The sequence below is a fragment of the Taudactylus pleione genome, unplaced genomic scaffold (genome assembly GCF_031769625.1).
Source record: "Taudactylus pleione unplaced genomic scaffold, aTauple2 ptg000845l, whole genome shotgun sequence".
NCBI classification, from domain to species: domain Eukaryota; kingdom Metazoa; phylum Chordata; class Amphibia; order Anura; family Myobatrachidae; genus Taudactylus; species Taudactylus pleione.
Genome location: NW_028285247.1, coordinates 6,565,631 through 6,581,586, shown reverse-complemented (window position 1 = coordinate 6,581,586; position 15,956 = coordinate 6,565,631). Strand labels below are relative to the sequence as shown.

At 45.4% G+C, this 15,956-nt stretch overlaps 1 protein-coding gene across 4 annotated transcripts in view; it reads left to right on the top strand.

Moving 5' to 3' along the window:
- The window catches only part of ZBTB40 (zinc finger and BTB domain containing 40), a 115,258-nt gene that overhangs the window by 40,691 nt on the left and 58,611 nt on the right, over window positions 1-15,956 (top strand). For all 4 annotated transcript variants that reach the window (XM_088458644.1, XM_088458646.1, XM_088458645.1 and 1 more), the window contains exons 7-9: window positions 148-284; window positions 586-784; window positions 1,128-1,261. In XM_088458644.1, coding sequence (XP_088314770.1) covers window positions 148-284; window positions 586-784; window positions 1,128-1,261 — 470 coding nt within the window. The remainder of the gene's footprint in view (window positions 1-147; window positions 285-585; window positions 785-1,127; window positions 1,262-15,956) is intronic.

Below are 15,956 nucleotides of genomic sequence, written 5' to 3'. Positions count from 1 at the left end.
TATCGGGAACCATCCTGTGTGGGAATACTTTCATTCTGTAGTTGGTAAATTAAGCCAAGTTACAGTGGAAGCAATATAATCAATGCTGTATTGATGGTGTAGAACACAGACACTAAATGGCAATACATATCTTGTTTTTCATTGCAGGCAAGCTGAGCACAGCTGATTACGGGTCAGAGTTGCTGAAACAATATCAGGAAAATTTGTCTGAGGTAGTAAATGATGCTGATGTGGTTCTCAGCGCTATTTCATCAGCAAGAAGCTTAACAGACCATGAAAAAGAGGTGAGTCTACAGTTTCTAAAGCAGTGTTGCCCGAGTCTATTTTATGTATTGATATTCCACCCGCTGTGCTCCATCCCTGCATCGGAGGGTAAAGGTGGATCCGACATGCTGCATATTTTACATCGGCTGGCGGCACGGTGTGTGATTCCTGCTGTACCCTGGTGTGGCTATCAGGAGCTGAGTCGGAGTATTTAATAAAACTTTTAATGCACTATGGAGCGCTCCCTTTTTATGATTTATTGACACACCTTTATTTCAAATATCTTTGTTCTAATGGAATTATTATTACATTTTATTTTAGGTGATAGAGAATATTGTAAGGAAAAACTGCAGCACTCGCATTCTCAATATATTTATTACTACGGTCTTTGAAGAGCAAACCTTAGCATCTGTAGCCGTCTGGCAGCTTCTGTTAACCATGCAAGAGTTAAGTCCAGCTGTGAAGTCGCTGATGGATGAGATCCGCAAAGAACCAGGAGCTGATGTTTTCTTCCAGAGTGGTATGGAGAGTCCAGAAAAACACACAGCTTCATTTATAAACCCACCGCTGCTGACGAAATGACATGTATAATAAAACAATGCGCCATAATGAGCACTACCCTTAGCAGACGCCTCTAGGATGCTGCAGCTTCTACTTTGGCTGTAATTTTGTCCATGTTCCACATCGCCTGCAAAAAAAACAAACAAACCAACAACACAGAAATTAATTTTTTTTAATTTTACAAATAATATGCAATTTGAAAACGACAGTCTCTGGTTTTATAAATGTTGCTCATATAGAAATTGAATAATCTAGTTGTTCCTGATCATGTTTGACAAATGCTTTTGTTTTCCTGATGACAGTATTGAACAGACAAAATGAAGTCGCTGACGTTTTGGTGCATTACAGCGAGTTAATTACAGAAGCTTTTAGACACTGTGACGTTCTCAGTTCTGTATTGCCGGAAGATGAAGCTTTGCAAAACTTGGTGAAAGAGGTAAATGTATAGCAACCAAACCAGTTATTTTTCTGCTTCCATATGGGGTGTGTATTTTTGGTAGGTCCACTTTACAAAGGTTTTTCTCATCATCCATCTAGCACTTTCAAATGATAAATACCCTGTAAATATTGTGTTCCATTTTCTGCTGTCGTGGTTGGAACACATTTAAACTTCACAGTTTATTTAGCTTATTCTTGCACAATAATTGGAATTTAGTCAAAATGTCGATATCACAACATAGACATTAAACATATCGGCATGTGAAATGCTGACGTTCTGCTTGGACCAGCAACGGAGGATTATGCTTGGGCTACAGGGGGGGAGGTCAGGCACTAGGGGGAGGGTTAGGGGTTAGACCTATTTATCGCTGGAAGTGTCGCTGGATACGCTGGAGGTCATCATCAGCTGACCGCCCCTCCCAGAAGACATCGATGGAGGTGCAGAACCCAGTAAGTCACCACTACACCACCAGGGACATTTTGTTGAAAGTCTAATCATTTCAGTGTCGACATGATGAATATCGACATTATGAACATTCTCATGTTGACATTGTCAACAAAATACAGTGCATCCAGAAAGTATTCACAGCGCTTCACTTTTTTCACATTTTGTTATGTTACAGCCTTATTCCAAAATGGAATACATTCATTTTTTTCCTCAAAATTCTACACACAATACCCATAATGACAAAGTGTAAAAAGTTTTTTTTGAGATTTTTGCAAATTTAATAAAAAAAAAAAAACCTAAGAAATCACATGTACATAAGTATTCACTGCATTTGCCATGAAGCTCAAAATTGAGCTCAGGTGCATCCTGTTTCCACTGATCATCCTTGAGATGTTCCTACAGCTTAATTGGAGTCCACCTGTGGTAAATTCAGTTGATTGGACATAATTTTGGAAAGCATACACCTGTCTATATAAGGCCCCACACTTGACAGTGCATGTCAGAGCACAAACAAAGTATGAAGTCCAAGGAATTGTCTGTAGACCTCCGAGACAGGATTGTCTCCAGGCACAAATCTGGGGAAGGGTACAGAAAAATATCTGCTGCTTTGAAGGTCACAATGAGTACAGTGGCCTCCATCATCAGTAAATGGAAGAAGTTCGGAACCACCAGTACTCTTCCTAGAGTTGGCTAGCTGTCTAAACTGAGCGATTGGGCGAGAAGGACCCTAGTCAGGGAGGTGACCAAGCACCAAATGGCCACACTGTCAGAGCTACAGCATTCCTCTGTGGAGAGAGGAGAACCCTCCAGAAGGACAACTATCTCTGCAGTAATCCACCAATCAGGCCTGTATGGTATATTGGCCAGACGGAAGCCACTCCTTAGAAAAAAGCACATGGCAGCCCGTCTGGAGTTTGCCAAAATGAAGGATTCTCAGACCATGAGAAACAAAATTGTCTGGTCTGATGAGACAAAGATTGAACTCTTTGGCGTGAATGCCAGGTGTTATGTTTGGAGGAAATCAGGCACCGCTCATCACCAGGCCAATACCATCCCTACAGTGTAGCATGGTGGTGGCAGCATCATGCTGTGGGGATGTTTTTCAGCGGCAGGTATTGGGAGACTAGTCAGGATAGAGGGAAAGATGAATGCAGCAATGTACAGAGACATCCTGGATGAAAACCTGCTCCAGAGCACTCTTGATCTATTGGGTCGACTGTTCATCTTTCAGCAGGACAACAATCCTAAGCACAAAGCCAAGATATCAAAGGAGTGTCTTCAGGACAACTCTGTGAATGTCCTTGAGTGGCCCAGCAAGAGCCCATACTTGAATCTGATTGAACATCTCTGGAGAGATCTGAAAATGGCTGTACACCGACGCTTCCCATCCAACCCGATGGAGCTTGAGGTGCTGCAAAGAGGAATGGGCGAAACTGCCCAAAGATAGGTGTGCCAAGCTTGTGGCATCATATTCAAAAAGACTTGAGGCTGTAATTGCTGCCTAAGTTGCATCAACAAAGTATTGAGCAAAGGTTGTGAATACTTATGTACATGTGATTTCTTCGTTTTTTTATTACATTTTCAAAAATCTCAAACTTTTTACACGTTGTCATTATGGGATATTGTGTGTAGAATTTTGAGGACAAAAATTAATTTATTCCATTTTGGAATAAGGCTGTAACATAACAAAATGTGGAAAAAGTGAATACTTTCCGGATGCACTGTATACTACATCCAATAATTGGGATGTAGTTAAAAAGCCGGCGGACGGGGTTACAGGCGCCAATATACCGACGCTGGAATCCTGACCGCCGGCAAAATGCCGACACCGCTATCCCGAATGAGATCAGGATAGCAGCATTGGCATTCTGACCCTAGAATTCCAGACGCTGGGTAAGTATTGCTGTCCCCGAGGATCGGGAGGTTAGGTTTAGGCACCACCAGGGTGAGATTAGGGTAATGCATTTCCCGGGGAGGGTTAGGGTTAGGCACTGGGGGAGGGGGGTTAGGCACTACTAAAGAGGGGGAGGGTTTAGGGTACTTACCTGCCTGTCGGGAACTTCATGCATCGGGATGACGCTGTTGGGATTTGAACCGGTGGTTATTGAGCCGCTGGTATTTCATATCAAACCCCAATAATTAACTATTTTAGAGTGTTGCAATATTTATAAAAAATATTAAACCTAACTGGAGCTGCATTCCAAGCTGTATTGCAGTGGTTCCCAAACTGGGTGCCGTGTCAACCTGGGGTGCCACAGGGTATGGTGGTCCAGGACCAGATCAAATTATTTGTGGACAATGTGATGGACAAATCAGATTCTTCTTGCATCCATCTGGGGAACATTGGCAATTACGTTGCGTAGAGGGGCTGGTGCAGGAGTATAGGCACTAAAGGTTTAATGAATAAGCACCGCTCCCTCTATCCCCTATAACCCGTTCCACCTCCACCAGACGAATTAAGATAGATTTGTTATTTAGTCTGTTTTCTGCGCCTCAGTTGGGGCTCATTATCCTGGCAGAGTGAGTCACCGCTGCACTGCCTGAGTGTCCTGGGCTCAACCTATACAGCCTGTCTACACCTGACTACGGAGGTATGGGGTATGGTAAGACAGCCTACCTCTGGGGTAGCGCTGGGCTATGGCCCCTATCCACGCACTCCCCGGTACACAGCACCGCATGAGGGTGACCTTGTGACGCTGCCGTTCTGCAGAAAACCACAGCAGTATTCAGCCACCGCAGGGGAGAGGTTTTCTGCGCCATAATCGCCCCTATCCCAGTGAGGCATAGAGGTTGGCTCTTTCCCCTTCCCTCCTTGGCAGGCTGAACGGACGTTCTGGCGCCATCCTCTGAGACTTCCAGTATCAGCAAGGCTGGGGGACCTGCTTAGCTGGGGTTTTGGGCACCTAGAGAAATTGCTTGTTAGCAGAGTAGCGTGTTGTGGTGGGTTAAAACCTGTTCTTGGGTGGTTAGCCCTACTTTGGCATACATATATGTTAAGCTTATTGCTAGTTATATGTGTTAGCCTGATTATTGCCTTTTGGTGGCGATTGAGAACTATTGTATTAGTTCATTAATCCTACTTTTGCTAATGGTTTATTTTAGCTCTGACAAAGTAATGCTGGCCATACACTAGTGCGATTTCGGGCCGATGAATCGTGTAGAAAACGTGTAGTTTTTATGTAGTATACAATCCGGTGTACGCTCCCACCGCTTTTGAAACATATCGTATGTACAGCCCATACTATCTATCGTATCGTATGCAGATAGTGCCGTTTATTTGCTCATGCGATGCATCGTTCGTCCGACCGCTGACATTTTCCTGATGATCACTGTATGTACATCATGTGTCACTCGTACTGCCGGGGAGTTCAAGGGAAATTGTAAGATGAATCTCATCTTATGCTGGTCGTTCTAGTGTATGGCCAGCATAGTTATTTCTTCTTGCTTGCTCCAAGTTAGCTTAGAGCCAGCGGAGTCGTATTACAATATGTACTGAACTGGCGCTTTGATTGCAAATAAAACAGGTAGATAAGCTGTGCTGAGGCCAGCTTTTATTATGGAATATATTTCACCTGCATCGGATCGGCCGGCTACACATCAGAATGATGTGAGCCGGCCAATCCGACGAGACCCTACACTTGCAGGATGCATGGCATCGTACATGATCTCTTCTGAACACAGCACAGCCAATCAGAAGATATCACATGGGACCGAGCATGCGCACTTAACGATATGCGCATTTTGTCGTTCCGATTTGCCCAGAAACGACAAATCGGGACGATATTTTTTAAGTTTGTACACAGCTTTACTCCTTTCAGTTCAGACCTGTGTAACTGTTATATATATATTATTGTACTGCTGACTATCCATAGAGTTTTTAGGCTTTTTGAACCAAGTGAAAATCTAGCTCCTGTGGGGCAATGGTTAAGATGCCTGATTAGTATGTAATGCAACCAGAGTTTGAACCCCAGTAGGGGATGGTAATTTATTAAAATACTACAGGAAGAATGGGCATCAGGTATGCATTATACAGATGACGCCTGTTTATAGATCAGAGGTGGTATGATTTATATATACAGGGCTTTGTTTCTGAAAATAAAATAATAATAATAAAAAAAAAAAAAAAAAACATATATATATATATATATATATATATATATATATATAGCACTATTCCACGGCACTCACCATTCCTAGTTTTGGGGTGCAACATGGTATATTTTCTCATGCACCCCTTTTAACTAGTTATCTAACTTGTGTCAGCTGTTCTCCTAGGTGCTTTGCAACAGGTGTGCTTGGTAACTGTCTCACATTTAAAAGCAAAGTTGCTGTGAGCTTGAAACCTTGATAGCATACCCTGAGTTTAACACTAATGTGATGGCTATGTCCATGTTATAATTCTGAGCAGTAGAGTAGGGACTTGCAGTAAAGTGGGGTCCCGTGACGATGGGCTGCAAGCTTAAATGCATTGATCAATTCATGAACCAAAACCCCACTGGTTATTATATTTATTATTATTAGTTATTATGGTGAGGGCAGAGGCCATGTGATTGATATAAATATATATATAATGTGTTGTCTCCCATATACAAATATTTTGAAATACAGAATTATTTTGGCATGACTGAGATAATGAAACCTTTGCTTATTGATGGGTCAATGTACACAAACTTTGTCTAAGGCACAAATTATAAAAAATATTGTCTAAAATTACCTTCAGGCTGTGTATACAAGGTGCATATGAAACATAAATGAATTTCATTTCCATACACAAACTTTGCTTGAGCCACAAAATTATTGAAAATATAAGTATAAAATTACCTTCATGTTGTGTATAATGTGTATATAACACACAATTGCAAGTGTGTGTATATTGGGGTCCCATTCCCAAGATATTTCATTATGATATGCAAATATTCCAAAATACCCCTGGTCCCAAGCATTTTGGATATGGGAGACTCACACACACACACACACACACACACACACACACACACACACACACACACACACACACACACACACACACACACACACACACACACACACACACACACACACACACACACACACGTGTGATAAGAATTGTGCGTTGTCTATAAGTAAAACCACACTCTCCTCATCCCTCACAAAGTGCAATGATAGTAATTTGCTTAGAGAGAAGGGCATTGCACCCTACCCTGACCAACTGGTTCGGGTTCTCAATTTTATGGGCCTTAAGCAGCTGGCCTGTTCAATAACTGGTCTCCATCCTTGGGGTCGCTACTCTGGTGGATAGTTTCCTCCTTCTGAGTGGTCTGCCTTTGCATTAAAGGTTTTCTTGTCATAGGGGCACCAGGTCTTTCGGTCCCCGTTTCAGCGTTTTTTTTTTTGTTTGTTTTTTTTTTAACCAGAAGTAGGTCTTTGACTAATGGTATGTGGCCTTCTATCTTGCCTGCAGGTGGTCGGATTCCTACCACCCTGGCCATATCAGGGCTACAGGTGCTGGACCTCCAGGGGTGTAGTTGCCTGCTCCGTCCTCTGGTGACCCAGTAGGTTTATTCCTACATGTGCACTGGTCCTCTGTGCACAGGGTGCTTAGGACCCACACTACTTTTATAGTGGTTTTCTACTTCAGGGTCCGTAGGGGGTCCACAGGGTTGACCTTGGGGTATAGGTTGGGAACCAAATCCGGGCACCACGCAGTTAAAGCTTTTAGCTCCCAGGATGCACTTGGGTCCACTCTCCCTATAACCCCACCCCCCAGCCAGAGGCACCTCAGTTTAAGTTGGTGTCCGGCCGGAGTTGGGTCACCGTTACTGCAGGGGGGCTGCTTAGCAGCCCCTAAGCTTAAGAGTTTTATTTTATTATTTTTTATTACTCTTCAGAGCGGCAGCATCAGACTGTCCAATGGACGTCTGAGCTGCCGCTCCTACACCCCGCCGGCGCTGCGACGCCAGTACAGATCTGGGGATCGCAGCGGGACCCCAGAGTCTGTACTAGCCGGGCTCTGGAGGAATCCCTGGGCTGCTGCCGGATCGACGGGGACAGGTAAGTCGCGTGGTCACTGCTTGCGGTGATCCACGCGTGAATATGCAGCCTTATGCCTCCGGTCTCTGGGGACAGACCGGAGGCGCTAGCGGTGGCGGCGGGCTCCCCCTCCATGGAGGCATACCCCGCGTGTCCACAGCCCACCAGGGATTATAGCGGGAGCCGGCATCCCGGGGGGTTAATTACTAGCACGGGGAGGAAGCCTTCCCTGTCTAGCGGCTCCTCCCCTCAGCTCAGCGCGCCTTTCAATAATACAGTCTAATTCGCTGAGCTGCTTCCTCCGCGGGCCACGCTTCTTCTGAGGTCTCCAGTGGCCATTTTCTCTCTGTGGTGCTGCAGAACTCTTAGGATGTCAGTGAGCCCAGTCCCCCTGCGTACCTGGCCATTTTGGGTGAGTGTACACAGCGCTATAGCCTTCCCAGACACTGAATCTGGGCAGTTGAATGTAGCGACATTGTGCAGTATATTATACGTCATGCTTATGTATGTATATATTTTTCTGCATTGTATGTGACTTATGCTAGTGCGGACTGTCTGCTTTTTCTCTCACCTGTCAGTGTATATCTATCCCTTTTCTTTATCTGCCCTAATACAGGTGTACCTGGGGTGGTTCTGAGACCTCACATATATATATTTGTTAATATCTGTGAGGTTTGTCACATACTGTTGCGTGCTGCACGTTGCCATATTTTAGATGGAACTGTGAGTTGCATATGCTGATAATGGGTCCCTGCAGCTAATCTTACCGTCAGTCAGGACCGGTATGGCGCTGCTTAATATTTCCGTCAAGATAGTCAGATATATCTGACCAGGAGATTGCACACGATACTGCACCCATTATTGCTATCCTGCAAGTCATAGCCTGCAGGAATTAGTGCGGAGGATTTTAACTCCGAAAGGTTTATGTATGCGGGGCCCCTTGCACGACCCCCTTAAAGGGCGGTTTATTTCTCAGGATCCTCTCCTTTGAGGATCGCCGGGCGGGCCCCATTGTCGTCACTCGCTTGGAGTTACTTCACCATACTGCCCTTTTGAACTCGGGGTATCTCGCAATTTCTTGCAATTTACCCCTGTGCAACAGACTGTCGCTCCCCGCCGGGGTTTTTCACAGTACATGAATTACCTCCGATACCACATCGGTCTGTCATTCCCCTTGCAGGGATTACCACAACGGCCATCCTGGTGGATGTCGTTTTATACGAAATACTAATTGGCGTGATATACGCCCTGTGGTTACTGACCAGTGGCTCTGCCGTGAACTGGATGGTATATTCGGCTCTTTCCCTCTCACATGGGGGGAGCCGATTTCAAGTATTATCCCTGCTTTGGGGCTGGTAGCCAGGTTCATTCTGGATATAGAGAATGTCGATCCTGCACCTGTATCATACATCTCCCGTTTTCTGCACAGCGGGTGGATCTCATAGCGGGAGTCTGGCTGTCGCCAGATACGAGGAGTCACAAAGGCCTCCTGTTTCCCATTCCCTGAGGGTCCTCACAAGTAATGGAAATCCCCTTCTGGGATGGATTTGTATGTTAATCATCGGGTTACAGGCATTAATACGCCTCCCATCCCGGCCTGGACGGATTTTACGGATCCGTAGGTGGTAACTTTGCCTGAAATCAATGTACTCGTTTTCAGGGCCTGTTGCCCGTCCTACCATGGCCATCGCATGGTGATGCTTTTGTGACGTTTTTCCCCTCCAACACGTCTGAGGTTCAAATATCTTTTGCCGCTCACATAAAATATGCAGTGGTCATATGTGGGATTACCTTATGGGATGCCGGTCTTCTAACTTTCAGGGTTTCGGCGGCGTCTGTATCCGCCGCAGTACCCTATGGCTGCGTTATGGGAAAGCAGAGGTGCACACTCCTTCCATGGGGAAGATCTTGTTTGGTCCTGACCTTGACAAGATCGTTGCATCATTGGCAGTATCACTAATGGGGAGATACCGTCTTTAGCTACTCCCACTACATTCGGACTAACTCTGTTAAGTCTTTTTGTCCTCAGGGTCAGCCTAAAGGCCTGTTTTTTCCTAGGCTGTCGGCCTCCATGGGGGCCACCATATCCAGTACCGAGCAGTCCTGGACTTCCAGACGACCCTGTTTCTACACCTGAGGATATACCCTCAGCCTGACGGGACAGGTCTACATCTGGGGAATTTCCAGAGTGAGGTACTGATTCTCAACGGCCTCTCATTGCTCAGGCAGCCTCCTCACAGGCATTGTTACACGGGCCCTTCTTCAGACCTGATCAGGGCCTTACAATCCCAGAAAGCTATACAGTCTTTGTGGTAAGCAGAGCTATTTCGGCCAACCTCACTATCTCAGTGAGGGACTGGTTGTTCTACTTTCTTTCTGGGGCGGTGACCGACTGGTCCTCATTTGCCTATACTCTGTCTCAAATCCCTGAATCAGATTCCAACGGTGCCTGGACTCAGGTGGAATCGTCCATGCTCCGTCATCCGACGTTTGGAACTTGGGGATTTTAGGGTATATCTGAGTATTCAGGATACGTACCTACGGGTACGTACAGAGCCCTCTCATCAGCATGGGTTCAGGTTTGCTGTGCCACAGCAACACTTGTAAGTTTCGGGCTCTGCCTTTTGGGACTGTCCTCTACTCCACCGGGGTTTACCAGCCTTATGGATTTTCTGACAGTTCACCTGTTCAGGGTATCCGAATGCTCCTTTCTCTGGACGGTCTCCTGCTTTTAGCAGGATCACCAAGGTACTTTACCGCCAGGTCAGGATAACCGTGGCTTCTTCTCGGCACAGATAATTAGTCAACGGAGAAAAAGTCCTCCCTACATCCCTCACAGGGTTTTCTTCATCTGGGAGCACTGCTGGATTCTCAGACTCTGAGAATTTTTCTGGTGTAAGACAAGATCTCCACTCTTCAACTTGGAGTGTGCGGATATCTACGCATTCGACATATGTCATTACTCTTTGTGATGCGCGGTCTACCAGAGTGTCTACCTTTTGGTAGGGTGGAATGTGCTCAGTTCCATTCCAGGCCTTGCCATAATTGACTCCCCTCCAGATGGATCGAGTTTTTCCCATCGGATCGCTGTTCGAACGATGATACTTTCTCCGGAGGCGAGTTGGTCTCTGTCCGGGTGGCTATGGCCATCTCGTCCAGGGTGTTCTTTGCTACAGACAGTGTCTGGTCCGCATTCGTTTCGGGGCAGTTGGACGTCTGTCGTTTCTGCCCTGTCACTTAACTTGTTGATATGCCCTGTCACTTAACTTGTTGATACTTTAGGCTGTCTTGGACCTTCACTCTGGCCTAACCCATATGTCACGGTAAACCTGAATAGGTTCAGTCCAACAGTGTCTTCCATCTAGGCAACACTGGTAGTTGGGTGGCAATGTCAGGTATGTCCTCCATTCTGACATAGTCCAAGGGTCTTCTCCTGGCCAACTCTGCAGTGTTTATTCCCGGAGCTCTCCATTGGGAAGCGGGCTTCCTCAGCCGTCGCGACATGCATCCCGGGGATTAGTCTCTTCTCCAAGAGAGGTTTCAACTCCTGGTGAGCAGAGGGGGCCTCCCTGAGGGGATTGATCCTCATGGCCTTCTGACTTGATCACACATTACCAGTGTTACAGTCCAGCTCCAGGAGTACTGAAGCTACCTTCAGTGACTCTTTGTCAGTGAAGTGGTCCTTCCACTTTGTGTACCTGTGTCCTCCGGTCTCCCTTCTTCCTCGAGGTCTTCGGAAGTTTAATTCGAGACGGAGGGGCTTTCCTTCTGGGGGCTCCAGTTCGTCCCAGACATCACTGGTACTAAGATTTTCGGAGTCTCCTCATCGATACTCCGTTCCTACTGCTTCACTATCTGGACCTGTTGTCTCAGGGTCCTTGTTTTTCCCTGGACCTGGATCGTTTGTCTTTGACTGCGCCCCTACTGTGGTCCTAGGGCTTCCCTGGCTCTGTCTTCATTGAGATGTTTAGAGCAGATAGGCCAGACTTTGCTGGGATCTGCCACGGACTGTGGCATACATAATTCTTATGGTATCGTACCTGTCGATACGATCCTCCGGTGTCCAGGATTTTCAGATATTCTGGCATTCCTTCCGGCTGGCTTGGGTTTCACCCTTGGCCTGGCCTTCCTGACAGTGCGGATCTCTACACTGTCGGTATGGTTAAGATATGGAATTGCTCCGCTCTGGTATCCAGTTCATCCTTTGGAGTGTTTTCTGGATTATGCCTCCACTTGTCCTCCCTAGGGACTCCTGGGGAGTTAGTAGTGGTTCTTTGTTCCCTCCGGGGACAGTCAATGGAACCGCTGGTTGTGATAGCCATTACATGGTCTATTGTTTAAGCTCTCTCTCTCTCAGGGTGTTTAAATCAACCAGGAGAGTGTCTGAATTGGGAGCGTTCTCATGTGGCTCCCTCTTCTGGAGGGCATCATGTCAGGGTGTGAGTTGCTCTCGCCCTGTATTTCTTCTTAGAGTGGTTTTTAGGTTCCATATTATTCTGGAACTTATGGTACGGCCATTCAGTCCCCAGTCTTCTCGGCTGGTGTGGCCTCATTGACTGTGGTCCGGCCTGTTTGGCTTTATATGATACGTTCAAGTTCCTTATGGTAATCGGACTCCTTATTGGTGGTCTGCGGTTTCTGGTTTTCACAGGAAACGATGGCCGGCCTGTAATGAAATGTTGGCTGGATGGCCTCGTATGTCTTCCTCAGGGGCCTACCCATGGGTAGGCATTTCTGTTGTTGAGGCTTGTTTTTTCTCGGGCCATGTAACCCTCGTGGGCGGCTCGTTGTGGCGCCTCGGCTGTTTTGCCTTACTAGGTGTTCACGTGGTCTTCTGTCCATACCTTTTTAAGGTTCTAGGCATTGGTTTCCTTTGCCTCTCAGGATGCTTCCTTTTTGGCGACGGATTCTCCTCTCAGCACAGGAGCGTCCCCACCCTTGGTTGAACTGCTTTGGGACATCCCCAAGGTCAACCCTGTGGACCCCCTATGGACCCTGAAGTAGAAAACAAGAGATATGGTAAGAACTTACCTTTGTTATCTCTGTTTCTACGAAGTCCATAGGGTCCACAGGGCGCCCACCCTGACGCACCTGGCTTCATATGGGCTGTGTTACTGGTCACCGGTTTCCCGTCTCCTTTTCTGTGAGTATGGTTCTAGAGTGTTCCAGTTTTCTCTCTCTTTTTCTCTCCTCCTCCGGCCTTTGGCTACTTACAAACTGAGGTGCCTCTGGCTGGGGGGTGGGGTTATAGGGAGAGTGGACCCAAGTGCATCCTGGGAGCTAAAAGCTTTAACTGCGTGGTGCCCGGATTTGGTTCCCAACCTATACCCCAAGGTCAACCCTGTGGACCCTATGGACTTCGTAGAAACAGAGATAACAAAGGTAAGTTGTTACCATATCTCTTGTTGTCTACTTTCCTTTACCGGAACATATGTTGGGGTCATTTACCTTGCCTCATTTCCTTCAGGGCTCTCTGGGTACAGGTTTTACTCACAGAGGGTATTATCAGAGGGTACTAGTCGAGTCCACTGGCAGTCTTCCCGTTTAGCAGGACCTCCTGCTCCAAGAGCCTGCACCTGGTTTTGTCTTGTCTGATTTTTAAAGCTTTGTTCTTGCAACCTAGGTCTTGAGGGCTTGCGTTTCCAACTTTCCAGCAAGCTGCCCAGGCCATGATTCCTGCTCTTAGCCTGGTTACCATCGAATCTGGAAGCTCTACATATTATGTTGCGAGCATCGAGGTCTCTCCGCGGATTTGCCTAGACTGCCCATGTCCTTTGTCCTTTTTCAGTATGGTTTGACTTTAAGGATCAGGTCTAGGCTCTGTAGGTTCTTTTCTTTCCTTGATAAAGTCCGTCACGTGGACGAAACGCATTGGAGCTTTTTTACCAAACACCAACACAGCATTTGACATTACCCCATTCTGGCCAGCTAACCAGCAAGGGGACTTAAGGAAAAAGCGGACGGTAGCGAACCGGAGCAAGCGGCAAGCAACCAACACCGCATCTAGTACGGGACAGAGCACAAGTGTTTTCTCCAACACTGAGCTCCGGAGTCACCACTGGATTTGAAGGCGCGTGCAGCGAGCTGAACCCCGTGTCTCAGGGAAAGGTAGGGACAGAAACCCGCAGCACTGCAATATAGCAGCGGGCACCCATCCAACCCTTAAAGAGCATAAACATCATTGCGATCATTTATACATTATTATTATTTCTATTTTTATTATTTGTATTTATTTTTATTTTTAAATTTATTATTTTTATTTCATTTTCAGTTTGATTTTGTCTTTCATACATAATATTACTTTTACCTTATTTATTATTATTTCCTTTTATTTGAATGGTCTTGCAGATAAATAATACAAAATATATTAAGAATTTATTGTTTCACAAGCAATCACAGTTATATATCTATTTAATTTTGGACCAGCGCTTCTTATATTTTAAAAAAAAAATCTTTTCTAAGACGTTTTGCCATCATTCCAGAGGTATAGACCTTCCTCCAGGGTGTACTTCGGTTTCAGCCTTCTTATCCCTCTGGGATCCGAATTTGGTATTGGCAGCTCTTCAGTGGCTGCCGTTCAAGCCTTTTGAGACAGTGGAGTCTCAGTATCTTACGTTACAGATGGTTTTTCTTCTGGCTATTGTGTTTGCTAGATACGTCTCAGAATTGGCTGCTTTGCCTTGTTGGGCTTCCCTTTGTCATTTTTTATTCTGACAAGGTGGTTTTTTGGACTCTGTTTTCCTTTCTCCCGAAGGTGGTTTTTCATTTTAATTTGAACCAGGTTATTATTCTCTGCTTTTTCAGGGCCCACCTTGTCTTCTACCTTTACTGGTGTCAGGATGTCTTCAATCTGGCGTACAGTTTCCCTGTTGGGAGTGGACACGCAAGGGCTCCTTTCCATGGTGGATTCCCTCTAGCATCTGTAAGACTTCCTTGTCTTAGGATAGGCCTGTTCTGGCTTCCCTCTGGACTCATTTGACTCATGCAGTTGGGGCTTCTTAGCCGGTTCACCATGGAGCCTCAGTTGTGCAGAGCAGTGACCTGGTCCTTTGTACATATCTTTACCAAATTTTACTGGTTCCATTATTTTGGTTCTAGTGACATTAGTTTTGAGCATTATGTTTTACGCACACAGCTTTGCTGGACAATGTCCCATCTTGTTAGGCTTGCTTTGTGAAGTCCCAAACGTAATTTCAAGTGTCCCCCTGATGTATACAAGAGTAAATTTTGTACTCCTTATAAAATCCTTTCCTTGTAGTCCTCTGCGATTCCTCCCTGTCTGGTTTTGTTATATGTTCTGGTTGGTTCCTTGTGACCTTTGTGATGGTTGTTCCTCCATGTGGCTTTGTTATACAAAAACTGAGGCCTAGCGGAGTGGAATGGGTTATAGGGTATAGAAGGGGAGCAGAGCTTTATACATTAACCTTTTAGTGCCTATACTCCTGCACCAGCCCCTCTACCTCAATTGCTAGTGTTTCCCAGATGGACTACAATGAAGGGAATTTACGGTGAGTACAAAAACCCAATTTTGGTGGCTGTCAATCATAATATATGTTGGCGAACAGAATTGCTGCCCTTTCAACCACCTATATGAACCTAATGATGACCTATTGGTGCAGTGAAAAAAATACTGATACTGTAGGGCTCCGTGATTCAAAAAAGTTTGGTAACCACTGCTCTATTGTATTGAATAATGAATGGAAAGGAGCATATGAGATCAGACTACCATATGAATATACCAAATGAATACATGTCCGCTAAAAGTTCATAAATTTATATATTAGAGGGATATAATTTATTTTTAAAATGTACACAGTCTTCTGGGTTCTTATTTAAGAAGAGACCCAACAAAGCACATCTTGTTTATAGAGACAATTAGAGAGATTAGTGTGCCCCTAAATGCTGTAATGTGCTGCAGAAACCCTACATCTGTCACTGCTAGCAGAGTGGGGACGAGAGGGCAGCTGTGTGACTAACACTCTTTGTAAAATATGCTCCATCTGTATTTGTAGAAGATTGCAGACAATACTTAATAATGTACCCTTTATTGTGAGTTCACAGTTTTAAAATGGGGAAAAAACAAATAAATAGTTTAACCTGGCGCTGATCTAATTATCAATATGTGCTGAAACTGCAGCTCTCTAAATGGACTGTCTACTCAAACTGCCCTCCAGACATAAGAAAAGAATAATATATAAAAAGAAAGCGCTGAATCAGCTATGGATTAAATGTTTTA